Consider the following 20,996-nt stretch of genomic DNA (forward strand, 5'->3'; position numbering starts at 1 on the left):
GGAAGGTGGAAAAGTTCACTAGCCAGCCAAGCACTAGGCCTGGAAGGTGAACGTGACGTATAATTCTTTTTTGATTATTTACAGTTTTATGTTCTCACACATTTAAAATCTACCCAAGGCAGATAAATACTGCATGTTCTACAGGAAAGAAAAGGAGAACAAATCATAGATAGGATGTTTCCACTAGGTTTGTTTCTTAACATCAGGCTGAAAGCTGACAAATACAAGAGATTTTCTCTCTCTCTCTCACATACACACAGAGACACAGACACTCAGACACACACATGTGCACACATACACATGCACACAAGGGACAACACATATGGGGACTTGAAGGCTATACAGGTTATAATAAAAACAGATAAACTTCAAGCATAGAGGTTAATTTCTTTAAAAACACTGAGGTATTATGTCACAGAAATTTTGAGCATGAATGGAAATCACCTGAAGCATTGTCCAAGATATGGAGTTTTAGAAAGCATATGTTTTAGATGAGTGCTATCCTCTTTTTTCTTCAAAAGCTTAATGACAGCAAAGATCTCTCCTTCATCAAGTGTGCCCAGCAATGACAACAGCAAAGATGAAAAGTCTCAACATGGCCACCACTGGACAAAGATGCGGCACTGCTTGCTCTTTTACTTGCTGACATTTCTAAAACTCTTTGGCATCCTTATTTTATTCTCCTTTTTTCCTCTGAGACCTCAGTGGAAAATTTCATAATTTTTCATTTTTATAAAAAGGAAACAACTAGGAGCATGAGTTAAGGCTGGAGAGACTGAAACCAAGTTTTGGACAAATTTCCCCCACATAAGTTCTGGCAACCTATCTCAGGACTGACCTCTAATGTCCTTGCTATTCTCGTCTTGGGTGTCTCATGAGAGATGACTACTGTCTTGCCAAATTGTGAAGGAGTTTGGTCATATGGATCTGCTTCTCTGAGGGGTAAGGATGAGACCACCCAAAGTCTGTTGACTTGCACTTTAATCCAAATTTTAGAAAGAGGAGCTGAAGCTGCATTCAAGTCAAGAGTGTTAAAAATGTGTCCTGGCTCCCAACATAGTGACTGTGAAACAGCATTAGGCACAAATTCCCCAACTCATATAAGTGCAAATGCAAATTGATGATAACTGAGTATATCCTGACAAAACTCCACAAACGGCACAAACCCTCAACACCTCAGTGTGAAATGAACAGAATGATTCCTAACTTATGCTAAAATCACTAGGAAAGTTTTAGTTTCACAATAATCCTATTGCACACATGCAAAATTGGAAATACCCTGACTCTCTACAAATGCTTGTCCCTGAAAGTTACCCACAATTTAGCCCCTTATAAATCCAATCTTATTTGATTACTTTCACAACACATACACATAAATACTCCCTTACAAATACAGACTTCTCACATTCCCACTTCCATGATGTGTCCCCTTTTCTTCTTTTGCCTTTTACTTCTGCCTTATAGATTGCTCTCCTCAGCTACGAGTCTACCCATTCCTTGAAGCCCACATAACTCTACCTACCCTACAATCCAGTTGTCTACCCTCTTCTTCTATCTAGGAATAATAGGAGAACGGGAAGTACCCAGAGAATAAACAATAAGGGAGAATTTTAAATAGGATTCCCTAGACAGTTTTCCTACTGAGACCATCCATGGCCGTACCCAAGTTATAGCAGAATAAGGATCTGCATGCTAAATAATTATTCTTTTGCTTTTTCCCATCCTGAGGTATTAATATCCCCTGAATTTTTATTTTCTTCACAATATTCTTTTTGAAAAATGTATAAATCTCAACCATTTCTACAGTAAACCAAAGGGGACTTATCTATTCTTAAGGCAAAATAGCTTAGAAGACCTAACTGCTCTGAGTTATATCACATGGTAGGAATACCGACTTAAGATGAAAAAACTGGTAGAGGCCTGTGAGCTAGAACAAAGAACAGGAATGGGGAGAGGGGGCAGCTGGGTTGTCAAGAGAAAGGGAAGATGTAAAAACGCAGAGTCTACAACAGTTTCAACCTCCTATTCATTTCCAACCTAGGGTTCTATACTAGAAGTTACCTTAAGAAAGACAGAGTTAATTGCCTAAGATATTCTTAGTTCTTCCAAAAAAGATAGCAAGGAAAAATATAACATTTTGGATTTATCAAGGTACTATAATAAAAGAATCTGCATACCCTATTATCATCACCTAAGGGCAATTCTTAAAGTACTTATTTTAAGTAACTGTAAAATTTAGCTTTCAGAGTTCATTTTATTCTTTTACTTAATTTTTGTTGAAGAGCTAATGAATAAAAATAATTGTGCCTAATGTCCTTGGTGTATTTAATGTCTAACAGAGTGACAGACAACAAATGATCACACAAACAAGTATACAATTACACATAATACTGATTTATATAGTGAAAACCACAAAGCACTATGAGAGAGTATAATGGAATATCAAATTTAGATAGAAGAATCAGGAAACCCAAGACCCAGAGGATGAGTACAGGTTAGGCAGGTAGAACATAAAGGAATTCCATTTCAGTAACATTGTGGACTACATATCCGGTGACATTATATCACTAAAAAGTACATAAAAATGTTAAATATCTAACATACTCTTTAATACATGGATGAGCTTACATGGAAGTAATGAGCTTACATAGAAGTAGAAATTCTGAAGCCAGGAACTAAAAAGGAAATTTTCACTGACTATCTTCTGGCTCCATATATTTTGAAACTTTCTTCTGTCAATCCACAAACTTCCAGTGCTGGGAACCAAAGGACATATTCATTTTGGAAAATAATCTCTGGCCTTTCACCCTTATTTAACAATAGCTGGGTAAGCTGGCATTTCCTACACTAAGATGGCTAACAATAGCTAGACTATACATAAAAGTGACTGTGAAGCCAATGAATTTCCTATTATCAAGACCCTCAAAATATCCATAGCATCTCCAAAATTACCTGAAATGAAAGGAAGACGGAGGGTAAGTAAAAATGAAAAAAAGACAAAGGTCTTTAAAACAATTCTTTTTTATTTGAGTATAGTTGACACACAATACTATGTTAGTTTCAGGTGTACAACAGAGTGATTCAACATCTCCATATGTTATACTATGCTCACCGCAAGTGTAGCTACCATCTGTCACCATACAGCACTATTACAATATCATTGACTATATTCCCTATGCTGTGCCTTTTATTCCCATGACTTACTCATTCCTTAACTGGAAGCCTGTATCTCACATTCCTCCTGGCCCATTTTGCCCATCCCCCTACCGTCCTTCCCTCTAGCTGCCATCAGTTTATTCTCTGTATTTATATATGGTTTGATTCTGCTTTTTGTTTACTCATTTGCTTTGTTTTTTAGATTTCACATATGAATGAAATCATATGGTATTTGTCTCAGTCTGACTTATTTCCCTTAGCAAAATATCCTCTAGGTCTGTCCATAGTATGCAAATGACAAAAAAACAAAACAAAACAAAAAAACAAAAAAAACCCCTCATCCCTTTTTATGGCTGCATAATATTCCATTGTGGCTTTTTTTAAAAAATAATATATATGGTGATATCTTTTTTATCCATTAATCTACCAATGGACACTTAGGCTGCTTTCATATCTTTGCTATAAATAATAGTAAGTAATGCTGCAATAAACATAGGGGTGCATATATACTTTTGAACTTGTGTTTTTGTTTTCCCAGTAGTGGAATTATTGGATCATATGCTATTTCTATTTATGACTTCTTGAGGAACCTCCATGCTGCTTTCCACAGTATCTGTACCAATTTACATTCCCACCAGCAGTGCATTAGGGTTCCTTTTTCTCTATATCCTCAACAACAATTGTTATTCTTGTCTTTTTTATTTTAGTCATTCTGACAGGTATAAGGTGATATCTCATTGTCATTTTGATATGCATTTCCCTCTCAATTAGTGATGTTGAGCATCTTTTCATGTGTCTGTGATCATTTTAATGGCTTTTTGGAAAAATTTCTATTCAGGTCCTCTGTCTGTTTTTCAATGGGATTGCCCCTACCTTTTTTTTCAGGGGGGGGGGGAGTTGTATAAGTTCTTCATATATTTTGAATATTCACCCCTTATCAAATATCTTTGATATTTGATATCAAGATATTTAAATATCTTCTCCCATTGAGTAGGTTGCCTTTTTGTTTTGTTCATGGTTTCCTTCACTGTGCAAAAGCTTTTTATTTTGATGTAGTCTCAATAGTTTATTTTTGCTTTTGTTTCCCTTGCCTTAAAACACATATCTAGAAAAATGTTGCTACAGCTGATGTCAAAGAAACTACTGCCTGTGTTCTCTTCTGGGGGTTTTATGGTTTCAGGTCTCACCCTTAGGTGTTCAACGCATTTTGAGGTTGTGCGTGTGTGTGTGTTTGTGTGTAGTGTTAGAAAGTGGTTTAGTTTCATTCTTTTGCATATAGTTCTTCAGCTTTCTCAGCACCAATTGTTGAAGAGACTGTCTTTTCCCCATTGTATGTTCTTGCCTCATTTATCATAGATTAATTGACCCTGTAAGCATGGATTTATTTCTGTGCTCATCAAGACAAGTGAACACCTAATCCCCTTCACCTATTTCACCATTCCCCACCCTCCAACTTCCCCTCCGGTAACCCTTTGTTCTCTATGGTTAAGAGTCTGTTTTTTGGTTTGTCCCCTCCCTCCTTTGTTTTGTTTCTTAAATTCCACATACAAATGAAATCATATGGTATTTGCCTTTCTCTGACTGGCTTATGTTGCTTAGCATTATACTCTCTACAACCATCCATGTTGTTGCAAATGGCAAGATTCCATTGTTTTTTATGTATATGCTAAGAATTTTTAAAAATTCAATGTAGGCCCTGCCTTCAGGGAGTTCACAGCCTAGTAGGGAAGACAAACACATGAAGTCAGCCAAAGCGTGATCATTTTAGAACAGTGATGTAAGTAGGCCACAGAAAGCGGAAAGGACTTGGTGTTGACATCTGTTCACGTTAATACTACATAACCAACAGATAATTGATTAATAAGAATTTTTAAAATATGCAAACACCTTGATGCATAATATGATGAAAAACAGGCCTACTATAGGGAGGGCAGGGGCAGAAGACCAGTTAGGTTGTCTCAGAATCAAACATTATGCAAGGATTCCTTTTCTTTATGTCATTCCTCTGACAAGGTTTTTCTGGAAAGAGGAGGAAGTGTCAGAAAAGGGCTATGGAGAAATTATTCTGATATCTACAGAGGCACCAATTATTCTCTCTGGGGGAAAAAAAACCAATGACAATAAAAAGATTATATTTGTGTTGAAATGCATCAAAAAGTATCAATAAACGAGAGTAATGATAAAAAAACAAACAAAAAGATCAGAAATCCATTGCCAAATTACTTAGTCGAACTTAGACATTTCTTTTTTTTAATAATAATTTTTTATTATGTTAGTCATCATACAGTACATCCTTAGTTTTTGATGTAGTGTTCCATGATTCATTATTTGCATATAACACCCAGTGCATCATGCAATATGTGCCCTCCTTAATACCCATCACTAGCCTATCCCAATCCCCCACCCCTCTCTCCTCTGAAGCCCTCAGTTTGTTTCCCAGAGTCCATAGTCTCTCGTGGTTCATTTCTCCTTCTAAAACTTAGACATTTCTAAAACACTGAATGAAAGATGGTGGTATTTTGAAGGGTTTGCAGTTAACATACTATACATGTATTTTCTTTTATAGTTGGACAAAGTCATGGAAAAACATAAAGAATCTCATAGACGAATCCTGGAACAGCTTTTAATGGCAGAAAAATCTCATAGGCAAACCATACTGGAGTTGGAGGAAGAAAAGAGAAAACATAAAGAATACATGGAGAAGAGTGATGAATTCATAGGCTTACTAGAACAGGAATGTGAAAGGTAAGGCTACTTTGGACAAGACAATGATTCATTCTGCAAACTCTTACTAACCTTTCACTATGGGCTCAACATTATACCAGGGATACAAGGATGAATATGCCAGAGCTTCTGCTCTTAAAGATCTCATGGTCCAGAGGGAGGAAGATGATATGTTTAAAGATAATATGAATATAATGCAAGAATAACCAGGTATGATAAAAACTATGGGAACATAAATGCTGGGCACCTAATTCTGCAAGGGAGTGCCCTGTGAAAACTGCACAGGTGAGGTAACAGGGGTCTAGTCCCTATGCAAACAAGAATGGAAACTATATACAAGGCAGGGGTAGAAATAAGTGTCACAGCATAGAGGTAAGAAAATAGTATGGGTAGTGAGGGAACTCAAGATGAATATAGACAGGGTGTAATTGCAGGATGAGAAAAGGAAAGGCTAGCCATAAGCAGATGGATTTTATACTGTTGGCAAGAAGGGGCAAATGACAAACTGTGAGAAGAGAAATGAGTTGAACAGGTATGCTTTCTTGAAGAACCATTAAGGCAACAAGGAGCAAAGACAGGAGCTTTAGAATGGGGGAAGGTATATGTTCCAATAGCTATGGGGTTAGAGAGAAGAAGGTGTGAACAAGTAAATATTTATGATGTACAGTCAATACTAATGAGTGACTAATGAGACTGAAGAGCAGAGGAAGAAATCAGGGAGTTTTGAGAAGCACTCCCAGCTATTCGCCAAGGTACAAAATATAGAAATGGTGCACAGCTTTTTGTTGGTGAAGGAGATGGTTCAAAAGTGGGCGCAGGTCTTGTTTTAGACACGTCCGGTACGAGGTACCTGGTGGTATTCTGATGTCCGGTGGGGAGAATGATGTATCTAAATAAACAACATACAATTGGAAATACAGGTCTGGAAAATGTTGGGCTGGTGGTGTGGATTTGCAGCTGGTGATAGCTGAAGCTATGAGTGCTGATATGGTGAGGAGAGAGAATTCTGAGAAGGAACTCTAGAAAAACCAATGGCTGGCTGTTTTCTGGAGGAAAAGGCGTCAAGAAAGAAAGATGAGAAAGAATGGTAGAGTGTTAGAAGAATCAGAAGAGAAAGAAAGCAAAGAAACCAAATAAGGAAAGACTTTCAAGTAATACGGAAGAGGAGAAGAAAATATCTCAGGATTTAGAAACAAGGAAGAGACTGGGAAACTTAATGAGCCCCTTCAATAAAATAGTGAGGGCAGTAACCAAATCACAATGCTTTGAAGAATAAATAAGAAATGAGAACAAAGAAGCTTAAAATGTGAACTATTATTTTGAGAAGTTTGGCTGCAAAAAAGGAGAGATTGGTTGGTAAACATTTTATAACCATATGAAGGGCAGATTATTTTGCTCCATTTTCCCCTCTGTTCTGAATCACCTTAGAAAGTATGAGTATCCATTTGAAATAGAAAGGACAATTAAGGCTCTATAATACAAAGATAGGAAATAACCAATCTTTGTAATGTCAAATTTCACTGAACTGTCATTTCACTTTTGTTATTCCATGTGTACTTCTTTTATGAGTTACAGAGCTGATGGTGTTGCACTCTAATAGTCACAGAAAGATGCAGAAAAAAATAATTACTTGTGACCTCCCTTTTCTAAAATATTAGTAGCCTTAGTGCTTTTTCTAAAGACTTCTAATTCATATTTTAGCTAGGTAACTAAAGTTACACAATAGCTAGGTTAATGGCAAACTTTCATTTCTTTTCAGTGCACTTCATGGTAGACACTTGGTCAGATTCCCAGAGAATCCATGGCCCTCACATCCAGTTACGTTTTTTCCACATTCATCAGGAGGTTTGTTTTCTACTCACTACATGGTCGGGGGTAGGGGGTGTCTTGTTACCTTGAGCCTCATGAACTTGAAATATCTTGAGGGAAAGATTAAAGGAGTATGAGAAGTCTGGCACCAAGGGAAGATTTGACTCAGACATTACAATGTAAGATTTGTTATTCAATGAGACAATGTTATATTAAATATTATTTTGAACCCCTGTGGTTTGGCACCCGTAGCCTCATTTGGCCTCCATACTTATTTGGCACTAACTTGCTGAACACAGATACTTCCTTTCATCTTTCATTATTATGAACATTTATTGATCATGGTTAGAGTGCTGCCTGCCATAGAACAAAGAGGTACTGGTTGTCCCTGCCCAGGGGGTTACCACATTAACAAAGAAGGCAAGACAATACAGATTTAGGGTAGGAATGTAGAGGGCTGTCTGAGGTACAGTTTTAATACTTACTGTTGTACCTCAACTATCTTCTGGTAGAAGGCTTAGAAGGACTATCCAGAAAGTAATGCTGGGAGGTGATGATTACTTAAACCAAGAGAGAGCAAAGAGAACAACGCTGAGAAATGGGGAGAAAAATTCAGTGGGAATAAAGGCCATGTGCTAAAGGAAAAGGAAAACAGTGAGATGAATGTAAATTGTATCCCATGGAATCAATATATTAAGAATGGCATTTCTACATCTATCAAAGGGGCTTAAGAGGAAGAATTTAAAAGATCATGTTTTTTACCCTTTGGACACAAAGTTTCTTTATCTTAAAGAATAATGAAAGTGAACATGCTATTACCAAAAATAGGAAAAAGTGACTGGAGTAACTCTCATTCCTGTGTAGCAGCCATTCCAGAAGATATGAGAATACTCACCTATTTCTGTTTGCCAAGGAACAGCTTCCAGATGGAACTCTTTGGATATGAGAATGTTAAACCTATTCTCAATTCACATGACACACAGACAATTCTTGCCCTACAATTCTTGCCCTACTCTGCCCATACAACATCACAACTCCCATTATCTTGGCACTCTTGTTATACTGGTCCTTCCTGCTCCCCCACCTTCAACAGGGAGACTGTGGGCCTCAGGATTTCAACCTGCTTTAGGGCCATTTGCATCAAAATATCACATGAACCCACCTAACAAAACAGAAAAGTGGGGGAAAACTCTAATAATTTCAAGCAAATACATGCAGAGTAGGTGCTTACATAAGAGTGAAATACCACTCATTTGTTTCATTCTCTGACAAATGACAAAACATGTGCACCATCACGGAGTCCTTCTAACTTTAGTGAGAGTACTTCCTCTTCAGCACACGGCCACTTTTCACAAAAGCAAGATGAACTTGTCCGAAGGGGTCAAAGAATAATGTTTACTTCCTTCCTCAAACAAAGTGATGGAAACCACTCCCAAATCAGTGACCCGCAGTACAGAGAAACAAAGACAGACATCATACCCCCCATAAAAAGGGAGTTGGGTGAGGATAACTAGAAAGGACTATCTGACTGAAACTCTGAAAAGACACTGTGAATATTTTGCAGTTGTTAAGTGTTGGATAATATCTACTTGGAAATAAAATAAAAATTAAGAAATACATAATTGAGATAAGTTAAAGAGACCTTAAAGGGTGTAATAATGGATTTCAAATTTAGGCTCAATTTCTGTGTTTTCTTTGGAGAATTTGTTTTATGTGGAAAACCCTAAAGGAGACTGATGTCACAGATTGAGTTTAGGCCAAAATGTTTGCCAAATGATGTCGTTGTGGTAATCAGTAAACAATTGGTTTTCCCACTGAGGGAGGATGGGGGAGGGATCAGCTCAGGAAACCGTTCCCAAGCATGTTAATGCAAAGTTTCCTTTGCTGTAATCTGTGCAGTTTGGTCTGTCCATAAAGTAATATTATCCACATTTCATGACCACTTTCTGTTCACTGACCAGCTCCAATGTGTGGATATGTGTGTCACCGATGACCTGAATTATGTACTTGGCTGAATTACAAGTGGAGTCTATGTGAAATGTTTTATACAAAAGCAATGCCAGTAATTTTTGACCTTTCTGGATGGCTTCACAGGAAAGCCAAAACAAAAATCACTTTTAGTCAGTACAATTTTGCAAAATTTTCCCATAAGTGAAATGCCAAATTTGTCTGTACTTTCAAAAAAGCTTGCATAATTTCTTTTTCCTTTTTCAGTTTCAGTGGGGGAAAAGGCTGTGAAGAAAAAAAAAAAGTTTCCTTTTTTTTTTTTTTTTTGAAACCATGCATTCTTTTTTAGAATACAAAAACAAACCATGTATATTAACCATACATGTTACTGCATTTCGGGCCTTGAAGTAACCACTAAAGTGGAAACAAATACTACGGCAACTCTGTATAAAAATGTGGCTTCAACAGTGAATTTTTTTTTAAAGCCTTAAATTACTTTTCATAATATCTTGGCCAAATAGGTTAGCACTGATTCTTAGACTTTATAAAGCAGGAGTTCAAATGCTGGCTTCTCCAAAGCCACATAGTGAAGAAGCAGTCACAGGTAGAATTAATTTCTTATTCCTGTCCTGCCTAAATGTTACTAGGTAAAACAGTGGCTCAGGAGGCAGAATGGTCTTTCAAGGAAAGTCACCAGGAACCCAGCTTCAAGGGTTGCTGCCTTGACCACTCCTTGGGCTAAGTCTTTTCTGGTTCAGGTTTTAGCAAAGAACAAAGCACTTCTACCTCTCCTTTGGCTGAGGGAACTTTATAAAGAAAGATTTCCATCATCATCCCTTCTCTATTATGACAGGCCTATTCTGCAGATTGCATCAGACAAGGTAACTGAAAAATTGAGCCATATTGACCTTCCTGTTAACTGAGAGTATCTGAGTACTTTTTTTTTTTAAGTTTATTTATTTAAGTAATTTCTACACCCAACGTGGGGCTCGAACTCGTGACCCCAGGATCAAGAGTCACATGCTCCTCCAACTGAGTCAGCCAGGCATCCCTATATGTGAGTACTTTTAAAGGCTTTTGTCAAAAACATCAAATCTTCTTTTTTAGAGGCTTTGGATACCTCCCTCATATATATGTAAATGAATGAGTTTATTTATCTAATTTTTTAGTTAGTTTAATTAGTTAGCTAGTTTGTACTGCATGCCATTCATTCATATAATCACTCAAACAAACAAACAAACAAACAAACCCAAAACCAAAAAACAAACAACCCCCCCCCCCCCCAGCAACAACAATTAAATGCCTGCTACATGCCAAGTCCTGTGGGCGGCACTATGTGAAGGAGGTAGATATATATAAAACCTTGACTAATTTGTGCATATGGAAAACAGAGACACCACTGCAGACCTTAAGGCTTGTTACTGATGCTTCTAAGGTACTATGAAATCATGATGGATGGGGAAAAAAGGCACCTTTACAGTAAAATGACATAATAACATGAAATGCTCATGAAAATAGAACATTCAGGAGAAATCAACAAACACATTAAACTAGAGTACTTTACTGGAGAATTCAATATCTTGCAACCATTGCCATTAGAATTTTTACCTTCTTTGGTCTTAAATCTCAGCGTTTAAGATTATCCCATAAAGTATGACATAACGGGTATAATGTTTTAAAAAATAAATAAGCTAAATCTACTTTTAAAAAATCATATTTAGAAAACCAGCAGTTTTAAATTTCATGCACACTAAACTATTGTTATAGAATACATTGTACTCAAATGCAATCATTTCCTTCCAGTTTTCTGGCAAGGAATTATATTACATATTCTTGAGACTATGTCTTGCAAGTAGTGAAATAGATGCCAGATCTCCATTTGACCTTTGTCATGGATATCCAGTTCTTTATCAGAACAAAATGGAGACCCACCACAAACATTTACTTCAGTATCATAACTCTATAGATTATCACAACTGTTCATACACTCCAGACCTAACAGAGGATCTGGGCAGGGATGCAGAGAAATTAATTACCTCATAAAGGTACTGAACACAATTTAGGATGATACACCATAACTTAGCTTTCAACAGATGTCACAAAATCGTACCTTATAAGTACACAATTCAGTGCTTTTCATATAATACCATTTAATTACAGAGGTCAAAATTCAGATATAGTAATGATACTGTGTTTTGACTGCTGTTCTCTCCCAGAAAGCTGAGCCAAATTTTACAAATAATTTTGGGTCTGTATTTGGATGAACAATTAGTGAATTTATTACTCACAAAAGAATATTATACATGTTACAAAGCAGTCAAAGAGGAAACCTAACAAACAGTGAGGGATGAAGCAGAGGCTTGGAGATAGGGGACTCTGGTCTACAGACTAGATCTGTAGCTAGTGTGTAACTTTGGGAAAATTCCATTTCTCCAATCTTGTGTATAAAACAAATGGGATAGGCCATATGATGTGTATTTCTCTTTCAGATCTAAAAACCTATGGTTATGTGATTGATTTAAATAAGTACCTTTTACTTTAACCCTATGATTCTAACTCTTACTATCAAAAGAGGGAGAATGACAGTTCCTCTTCCAACTTCAAATCCAAGTCTGTATTTCCATTCTTAAACAATATCTAGATTTAGGTACACCATACCCTTCTCGAATGTCACATATTCAAAACTGAACCTAGTATCATCTTTGCAAATCCAGGTCAATTTACGACGTTTCTATTCCTGTTAATGCCACTACAAAGAATCGATCAATCAAATAACTACAAAAAAATACAGAAGTCTCTGAATCCCGAATTTAAACTAGAAAAGACCTAATAATTTAGACCAACCTTCTGACTTTTGAATTGAGAAAAGTGAGGCTCATCAAGTCCTCATAAGAAAGGACAAAATCTTGCTGTTAAATAGTAGTAAAGCCAGACTAGAAGCTAGCTCTCCTGATAACATATTTGGTGCTATTCTCCCTAGAATCATTACTATATACTGGAGTTTTGTGCTTGGTGTTGTGGAGGGTCCAGAAGAATTTTAAGACATAATTATAATAATACAGTTGAAAAGGCAAGACACTCACAAATAATATGTAGATGATTCAAAGAAGATTCAAGCATTCACTCTGTGGTACTGACACTACTGTTGCAATATTATGGAAAATCAGGCAAAAAGGATAGTAAGGACTGTAATTATTCAACAGCCAGCTTAACCCTAGTAGAATGGAGGACATACAGTAAGCACTGGATAAACACATCCAACCAGTTCACAGCTACTAGTTCAACAGCCCTACAGAACAGGAAGCCAAAGATTGAATGGGGAAAGGCAACCTCAAACTTCTGTTCACCTGACTATAAAATACAAAGAGAAAGAAGTCATTACACCATGTCAAAATGGAAATTTTTGCCTCATAAATGGAAATTAAGGTGGAACATTAGAATGAAACTGTACCCTGCATTTGCAACTTGCAGATAAATTTTCCTGGCAAGTATATTATTCCCTTATGAGAAGATAAAGCCAAACAGCCAGCTATGAGGATGGAGATGCCTGGCATAAATGATGAGTAAATGAGGAGTAAACATCACTTGCACAAAAAAGCATTATCTTGGAAGGGTGTAGGCTATTGGAATTAAAAAGTATAGACTTTGGAGTTAGAATAACAAAAGTCTAAGCGCCATGGTCCCATCCTCTCACTAGCTATTTGACCTTGAACAAAGTTCTTAACCTATTTAATCTCAGTTTCACTATCTGTTAAAAAAATGATATGGATCTCATAGTTTTTGGAATTACTAAATCACAAAATGCATAGGAAGTGCTAAGTATGGTGTCTAACACACAGGAAGCACTCAGTAAGCACTAGCATCTTTCTTCAAATTTGCCGTTCTTTAAGGTAGTTTATTTACATACTCAGTGCCACACTGGGCATTTTTTTGATTTTCAGGAAGGCATTTAATTAGACCCTATACTGAGTGGATGGTAAGGACGTGATGATGAATAGGAGCTTTCAAGGGGGCATACCCTTCAGTATAGAAGAGACAGACATAAAAACAGTGTAATGTTGTGTTACAGGTGTGATGACAACAGAGAACACTGAGGCTGCACAAAGGAGGGATCATTCTCTAAAGCTGCTTATACCTTCTTTCCTTCAGAGTAGAGGTATTACTAAACGGCCTAATGATCTAACACTGAGCGAGCAATACACTACTCAAGGAAATTTTTTTTTCTTTTAAACTATGGAGACCTAGTTCTCCCTTTTAGAAATCATTTTACCTAGAAAAAGCAGAAATGTTAATGCAATGGAATTATGAAGAGCACAGGCTAGCACGTATGTGAAATTAAGACTCATGCAATAGGGCAGTCTCTAAGTGCACCAGAAGATTCCACTGTTCTTCAGGCCTGCCAATGTCACAACATTCCCACACAATCAAACCTTCTGGCCTAAAATGATTGTGGAGAATCAAATATTCCCACTACCAGGTAAGGGGACCTATATTTGATTTGTGTTGTTCACAGTTTCTCCTGCAGTTCACAGTCTCCTGCAAGGTCCAAAGTATTGAGAAGTACAATAAATATTTGTTGAATAAGTGACTGAAATGTAAGAAAAGTTGTTAAACTTTAACCATAATTTTACATTAATATCTTACCATAAATTAGCTTCTGGATTAATTCTCTTCACTTAGTCTAGCTGTGGAGAATAATCTGTGTGTGTGTTTGTATATATGTGTGTGTGTGTATATATATATATATATATATATATATATATATATACATATGCGCCAATTTTGATAGGTGAAGAAGAACAAGCCTGAGAGCTTTGGGATTATCCCAGAGAAAGCAGATATAAAAGAAGGCAGATCCTTTATCAAGGCACTGGAGGAAAGAAAGATCCCAAAAGGGGATTTTAAAGTTGAAAAACAGTAGAAACATTAACCAAAACAACTCTCTCAATTCATATTTTTCACAGTTTTCGTACCCTGTTTCTATTCACTAACAAAAACATCATGAACATCCTCCTAAATTACCAACTACTTCTCTATACCATAATTTTCAAGAGCATGACTTCTGCTGTATCATACAGATGTAATTTATTTAATAAATTCCCTATTGTTGGCATTTAGATACCTTCCACTTTTTCACTTTTATAAGGAACACTATGACCAATAGCCTCATACTTCAATTAATTTTTATATCTTCTTAATTGTTGCCTTAGAATAAATCCTTAGATGTGGGTCAAAGTTATGAACCTTTTAAGGATTTTGAAAACTGTAGCTAATTTGTCCTATAAATAGATTGTTTACATTATTACTAGCAATGAAGGAGTGTACCCATTTCTTACTTTATAACTTTGCCTGGAACTAATCTTGAATCTGACCTCATTTTAAACATGACTTGATGTCAAAAAATATGTAAAGTGGATGTTAGTAACATGAATCAGATTTTCCCACTGACTTGGGCTTTGATTTTAGAGATGTGTTACTTCTGAAGAAAAAAATTCTAATCTATCATCAAAAATACAAACCTAACATTTTCTTGAAAGAGTATTTTGCTGTTGTCAATATCATTTCAGTATATTTCTTCTTCCCTACCAAATTCAGGTTTGGATGGCCTAGCATCACTGATCTTCCAAAGACTGTTTCTGTTTGCTTCTTTTTAAGGTCTGAACCCTCCTCTCTCCATACAATCCCATGCCATGCTTTTTTTTTTTTTTAAAGATTTTATTTATTTATTCGACAGAGATAGAGACAGCCAGCGAGAGAGGGAACACAAGCAGGGGGAGTGGGAGAGAAAGAAGCAGGCTCATAGCGGAAGAGCCTGATGTGGGGCTCGATCCCATAACACCGGGATCGCGCCCTGAGCCGAAGGCAGACGCTTAACCGCTGTGCCACCCAGGCGCCCCCCATGCCATGCTTTATAGAGTCCAAATCCAGAATCCTGGCTCACCTTTCCCACCACATGACAGATTCAACAATAGTTTGTAACACTTACAGTACTGGCCTTCCATGGTCCTGACAAGTTTGATTTGTTTAACATTGTGGAATCCAAAAGTCACTTTGTCAAATTCTGCCTCTAAAAATTCAGTTGATTCTAAGTGTGTGAAAATTTCATACCAATTTCTCCTATTTAACTCAATTTCTACTTGCAAATTCTCGCTTTCTCACATTTCCTATTTATCATGCACATATATTTATGCCCACAGCATTTTCCCATTTATTTTAACAATTTCCCAGTAACAGCTTGAAATATTTGAGATGCCTGGAGTACAGGTAATTCATATTTCTTCAGAGGATGTTTTAGAACATCCTGAATGTCATATTTACTCAATAACAACAACAAAAATGCATGATATAAGGGCGTCTGGATGGCTCAGTCAGTTAAGTATCCAACTCTTGATTTCGGCTCAGGTCATGATCTCAGGGTCATAGAACTGAGCCCTGCATCTGGCCCCTCACTGGGCTCCATGCTCAGTGCTGAGTCTGCTTGGAATTCTCCCTCTCCCTCTGCCCCTCCCCAGGTTTGCACACTCGCTCTCTCTTTCAATATATAAAATCTTAAAAAAAAAAAAAAAGGAAAAAAGATGTTTCAGAAGAAACATGTTAGCAGAATTAATGAGGATGAGTTTGAGTTTTCTTAAAGATAAGTGATTTCTAGTTTATAGTTTTGTCACTTTATATCATGCATTTAAAAGGGGAGGGGCAGAGGGAGAGGGAGAGAGAGACAGGTTCCAAGCCCAGCATGGAGCCTGAAGCAGGGCTTGATCTCACAACCCTGAGATCATGACCTGAGCTGAAATCAAGAGACAGACACTTAGCCAACTGAGTCACCCAGGCATCCCTATATAATGCATTTTTGTTGTTGTTGTTGAGAAAATAATGACACTCAAGGCTTGTCAGGCCATAACAAACACTGGAATATATGCAGTAAAGAAACAATACAGAAAAAAGAGAATCACATGTGGCTGCCACAACACTGTTTAGTGAACATATCCTTCAAAGATATCAGAGATCTCAAAATCAAATATTTACCAGTAGTGTCAATAGTGAGGACCCAATATAAATGACAATTAAAAAGAAAAAGCATTTCCCTGTGGAGCACATCTGTCATTTGCTTTATGTCAAATTACTTCTTTTCTAAACAGATTTGCTAACTAATCAAAACTCCAGCTAATAATCTATTCAAGAACATGCCAGTTGTTCTATAGCCATACTTTCAAACATGATAGTCTAAGCTGTTAGGACAGCATTTCGATTAAATGAATGGTCTTTTTGTGTGTTTATTTGTGGAGACCCAGATGGAGAACTCCTGTGGCTTCTTCATGCAGAAGAATTCAGTGGCTTATTCTCACCATTCCTTTGAGGCCTAAGATTTTTATCAATAAACAAAGTAAGAGGCACAGAATAACAAAAATGTTGGAAGGAAAAAAAAATAACTCCTTAATTTTCATCTGTGTTGAATTCTAAGTGAGTCATGCCTCAATAATAACAAAACAGAGCAAATCAGATAAAACTTCATCACAAAAATCTCTGGATGGCAGGAACTGAATTCTAAACTGGAAGAGTTTAATCTTGAAACATGCTTCCCTGTCTCCTCTAAATAGGCCTGTATTTTTTGAGACTGATTTTATTTTGTTTGTTAGGGAGACATGATGGGCAGTCACTTAGTTTCCACTTTCAGTTCCAGAGAGAAATCTCAGGAACCCAAGGAGATTTGTGGTTTCAGAACAAACTTTTCTTGCACGATGGCTGAGCACTCATAACCCACCAAATCGTGCAAAGGACCCGCAAAAAGTTGGTTAGTTTCTTTGTACTTCAGATACATATCAAAGAAGGGGATGGAGGGGGGATAGTATAAACATACAAATATAGATGATTCAGATGAATCCATCTTCTAAAATGTTTCAGAAACAATGTTCAAATTCTGCTTTTATTAAATTGAAGATAGCCCATTCAAACTTCCTCACAGATGCTATATTCATTAGTAATTACTTTCATTTAAAATATATCTGAAACATAAAAGGTTAAGGGGGGGGGTACAGTCCTCAACCTCAAATGCCCTCAGGGGCCAACAGGGTAAGATAAATGAGAGGAACAGGCTGGATGTATGCAATAGGGAATGGTGGAGACCTTGAAAACCTGCAAAGCTCAAGTCCATCTAGTCAGTTTTCTGAATAATCACCTCAATATCACCAAGAAATAAGAAACAGGCCCTAGAACATGGTTGATCCAGAAATGGAGAAGACAGATTGAGAAATCCAGCTTTGGAGAATAGGATATATATGATGAGGAAAGAGGACACATGTTCTTTGGACCCTATAACAGCAGATATATACTGAATCAGAATGATAAGCACTGGACACAATACAGACGAGATGAAGAAGCCTGTTTATCATGGCTTCTTGTCTGTCTCCTCCCCACTTACACACTTGTGTCTAAGCTCCAGGACAGCAAAGACTTCTTGTTTTGTTTATCTCTATAGCCTTAGCCCCTCACAGACAGTGCCCAATTGGTATTCACAGAATAAATAAATGTATTACTCTCTCCAAACATACTCACTAACACGAACACTGTAATTGGTAGCAGCAGCTATAGGGACTTCAAAGGAGCTGTTGTTTTTAGTGTAGACCTCTCCCAAAGATCCCCTGCTCTTTGGTGCAAGAGAAATGTGTTATTCTGCTTCATGCTTCTAAATGTTTTTATATTGATCCATAGATAGGAACTTCCTTCCATCTTTTCTACATCGCTGAACGAATACAGAAACATTAAATTTCTTCAAAATCAAATATATATGTAAATATATATTTTTTTAAACCAAAGCAATAAAATGACAACATAGGGGTACAACTAGCAAAATCAATATTGTGAGAATTCTGTGTAACAAACAGCCTGGTTCCATTAACAAATGATGTAAATAATATGCAAGGGGAAAATATCAAGGGGAAGTTTATAAGTTAAAAGAAATTTAAACATTTCCAGAAAATGTAATGGATGATCTTATTTGAATCTTGATTTGAAGACACTATAGAAGGGGGGTGGAGGGAATCAGAAAATTTGAACCCTGGAATATTTCAGAATATGAAAGAATTATTTCTAATGTTAGGTGTGTTAATGGTGTTGTGATGTATATTTTAAAAAATCATTCTTTCAGATATATAGTCTGAAGATATTTTAAAATGAAATGACAGAATGAGATTTGCTTCAAAATAATTTAGAGTAGGGAGCATATTGTAGGGGAAGAAAAATAATTTCCTCTCTATCCTTCTGAGTTCTTGGCTGAGACCCCCACCTCCCCTGTAATAAAAGACAGGTTAACATGAGAAAAAACAAACTGAAGTTTATTAACATGTATACCTCAAGTATATACATGGGAAATAACCAGGGATAATGAGTAACTCTACAAGATGACTTAAGCCGGAACCTTAAATACCATCTTCAGCTAAAAGCAAAAAGCAAAAAGCAGCTTGTTAAGGGAAGTTACCACAAAAAGCAAGGGTAAGGTGCCTTCTCCACTGGTAAGACTGTCTTGTGATTTAGTCATCCTTCTCTTCCTGGTACTGAGAGAGAGATACCTTACAAATAGAGAGTTCCTCCATAAGTGTAAATTTCTCTTACAAAAGGTTAACTCTACTCTTGTTTTCAGAACTTCTGCATCTGCTATTTCTCAAAATAATCAATTCAAAGTCATCTTTATGCCAAAGAGGCATATTTTAGAATGGTATATTCTGTTACCGTTCAGTAGGGTGGTACAGAAGAAACAAGACTGGCCAGGAGTTGATAGAAACTGAACCTGCATGAGGAACACATGGGGGTTCATTATACCATTACCTCTAATTTTATATGTGTTTGAAATAACTAAAAAACAAATAAGTGAACAAATAACATATGAAAATAGAAAATTTAAATGAACAGAAAAGTATAAAATGAAAATTAAGACCTTCCTTTCATTTCACTTCCTACTCCCCAAAGTAATCCATAGTTAACAGTTTCCTGTGCATTTTCTAAAAAAATATTATAAGCCTATATCAGCAATTCATGAAGGAGATCATACTATATTCTTCCTACCTTTTTTTTTTAAGTGGCTGCATATTATTTCATTTTATAGATGCAGTTCATTTAGCCAGGCCCCATATATGGGCTTTAGATTATATTCCCTTTTTTGGGTCTATTAAACATTGTTCAACGAATTGATTCTCAATGACTTCAGATGCCTCTTAATTCCAATAATCTTTCAGAAATAAGTCAGTCATTGGTAACTTTGAGTTTTTGCTTTTTGAATAATAAGGAACTAAAACCCACAAGAAAAAAAGTCTTTATGCAGGACCCTGAAGACATCACAGAAGACTGTAGTTGCAGTGGGAAGAGGAGGGCAGCACTGAGACACTTCTTAGAGTCAGGTTTACAGATCCCACCCAAGTACTTGTTAGCACCTTCCCCAGGCCTTCAGATTTCCTAGCAGAGCAAGGCTGTAAAAGCAACAGAAGCAGGGATTTGATCCAAGAGCAGCAGCTCCTGCAGTTCAAATGAAATTTATACTTATCTGCAGCAGTCGCCTGATGAAGTGAACAAAATGACCCCTGAAGAATCAAAGCAGCAAAAGATGATATACACTTTCTTTATGCTTTCCCAAATACAAGGGAGGATGCTTATTTGGACAGGGTACTGTCATTGAGGTGAAGGACATGAACATGAAGTTCATGATCCATGAACTCCAAATTGTCCTTAGATATTTTCTGGAGAATCAGAAATAAAGCAAAATAAAAGGTAAAACTATATGACTATGCGAATCACTGTCCATCTATGGCCACCTTCTTCTTTCAGAGAAAATCATATAGATAACTTTTTTCTTTTCTAAACTACTCCAAATCTTACAGTAAAACTATATCTTAACAGATAAGTTTTAATATGCTAACACAGTTGATAGATGAAATAAAGTTTGTCTTCAAAATATCGAATTAAGATAGAAGATACAAACATATAAAGTAGCACATAAAATCATCATAAAAAGGGTGCCTGGCTGGCTCAGTCAGTACAGCGTGTGACTCTTGATCTCGGGGTTGTAACTTTGAATCCCATGTTGGGTGTAGAGATAACTTAAAAATAAAATATTTTTAAAAATCATCATAAAAACTTAGATCTAGGTGTGGATAAAATAGCTAACATACAATCCTACAAAATAAAACGGGTGTTTTGCCTTTTAGGAAAGATGAAAAATCTCTGAACATCTTTTGCTTTGGATATTAAACTAATACAATGATATACTAATGATAATAATTAGATCCTAAGAAATCCACTAAGAAATCTCCTAGAACTAATAAATGAGCTCAGCAAAGTTGCAGTATACAAGATCAATATACGAAAATCATTTG

At 36.5% G+C, this 20,996-nt stretch overlaps 2 protein-coding genes across 21 annotated transcripts in view; one reads left to right on the plus strand and one right to left on the minus strand.

The window, feature by feature from the left end:
• CMSS1 (cms1 ribosomal small subunit homolog) overlaps window positions 1–20,996 on the minus strand; it is a 382,651-nt gene that overhangs the window by 266,526 nt on the left and 95,129 nt on the right. The gene's annotated exons all lie outside the window — the stretch shown is intronic.
• The window catches only part of FILIP1L (filamin A interacting protein 1 like), a 291,835-nt gene that overhangs the window by 181,669 nt on the left and 89,170 nt on the right, over window positions 1–20,996 (plus strand). For 17 of the 18 annotated variants that reach the window (XM_044381485.3, XM_044381439.3, XM_048215270.2 and 14 more), the window contains one exon: window positions 5,723–5,901. In XM_044381485.3, the coding sequence (XP_044237420.2) occupies window positions 5,723–5,901 (179 nt within the window). Of the gene's footprint in view, window positions 1–5,722; window positions 5,902–7,639; window positions 7,726–20,996 lie in introns of those variants that run through there. The other variant, XM_044381498.3, reaches the window with a different exon arrangement.

The sequence above is a fragment of the Ursus arctos genome, unplaced genomic scaffold (assembly GCF_023065955.2).
Source record: "Ursus arctos isolate Adak ecotype North America unplaced genomic scaffold, UrsArc2.0 scaffold_4, whole genome shotgun sequence".
Classification (NCBI taxonomy): Eukaryota; Metazoa; Chordata; class Mammalia; order Carnivora; family Ursidae; genus Ursus; species Ursus arctos.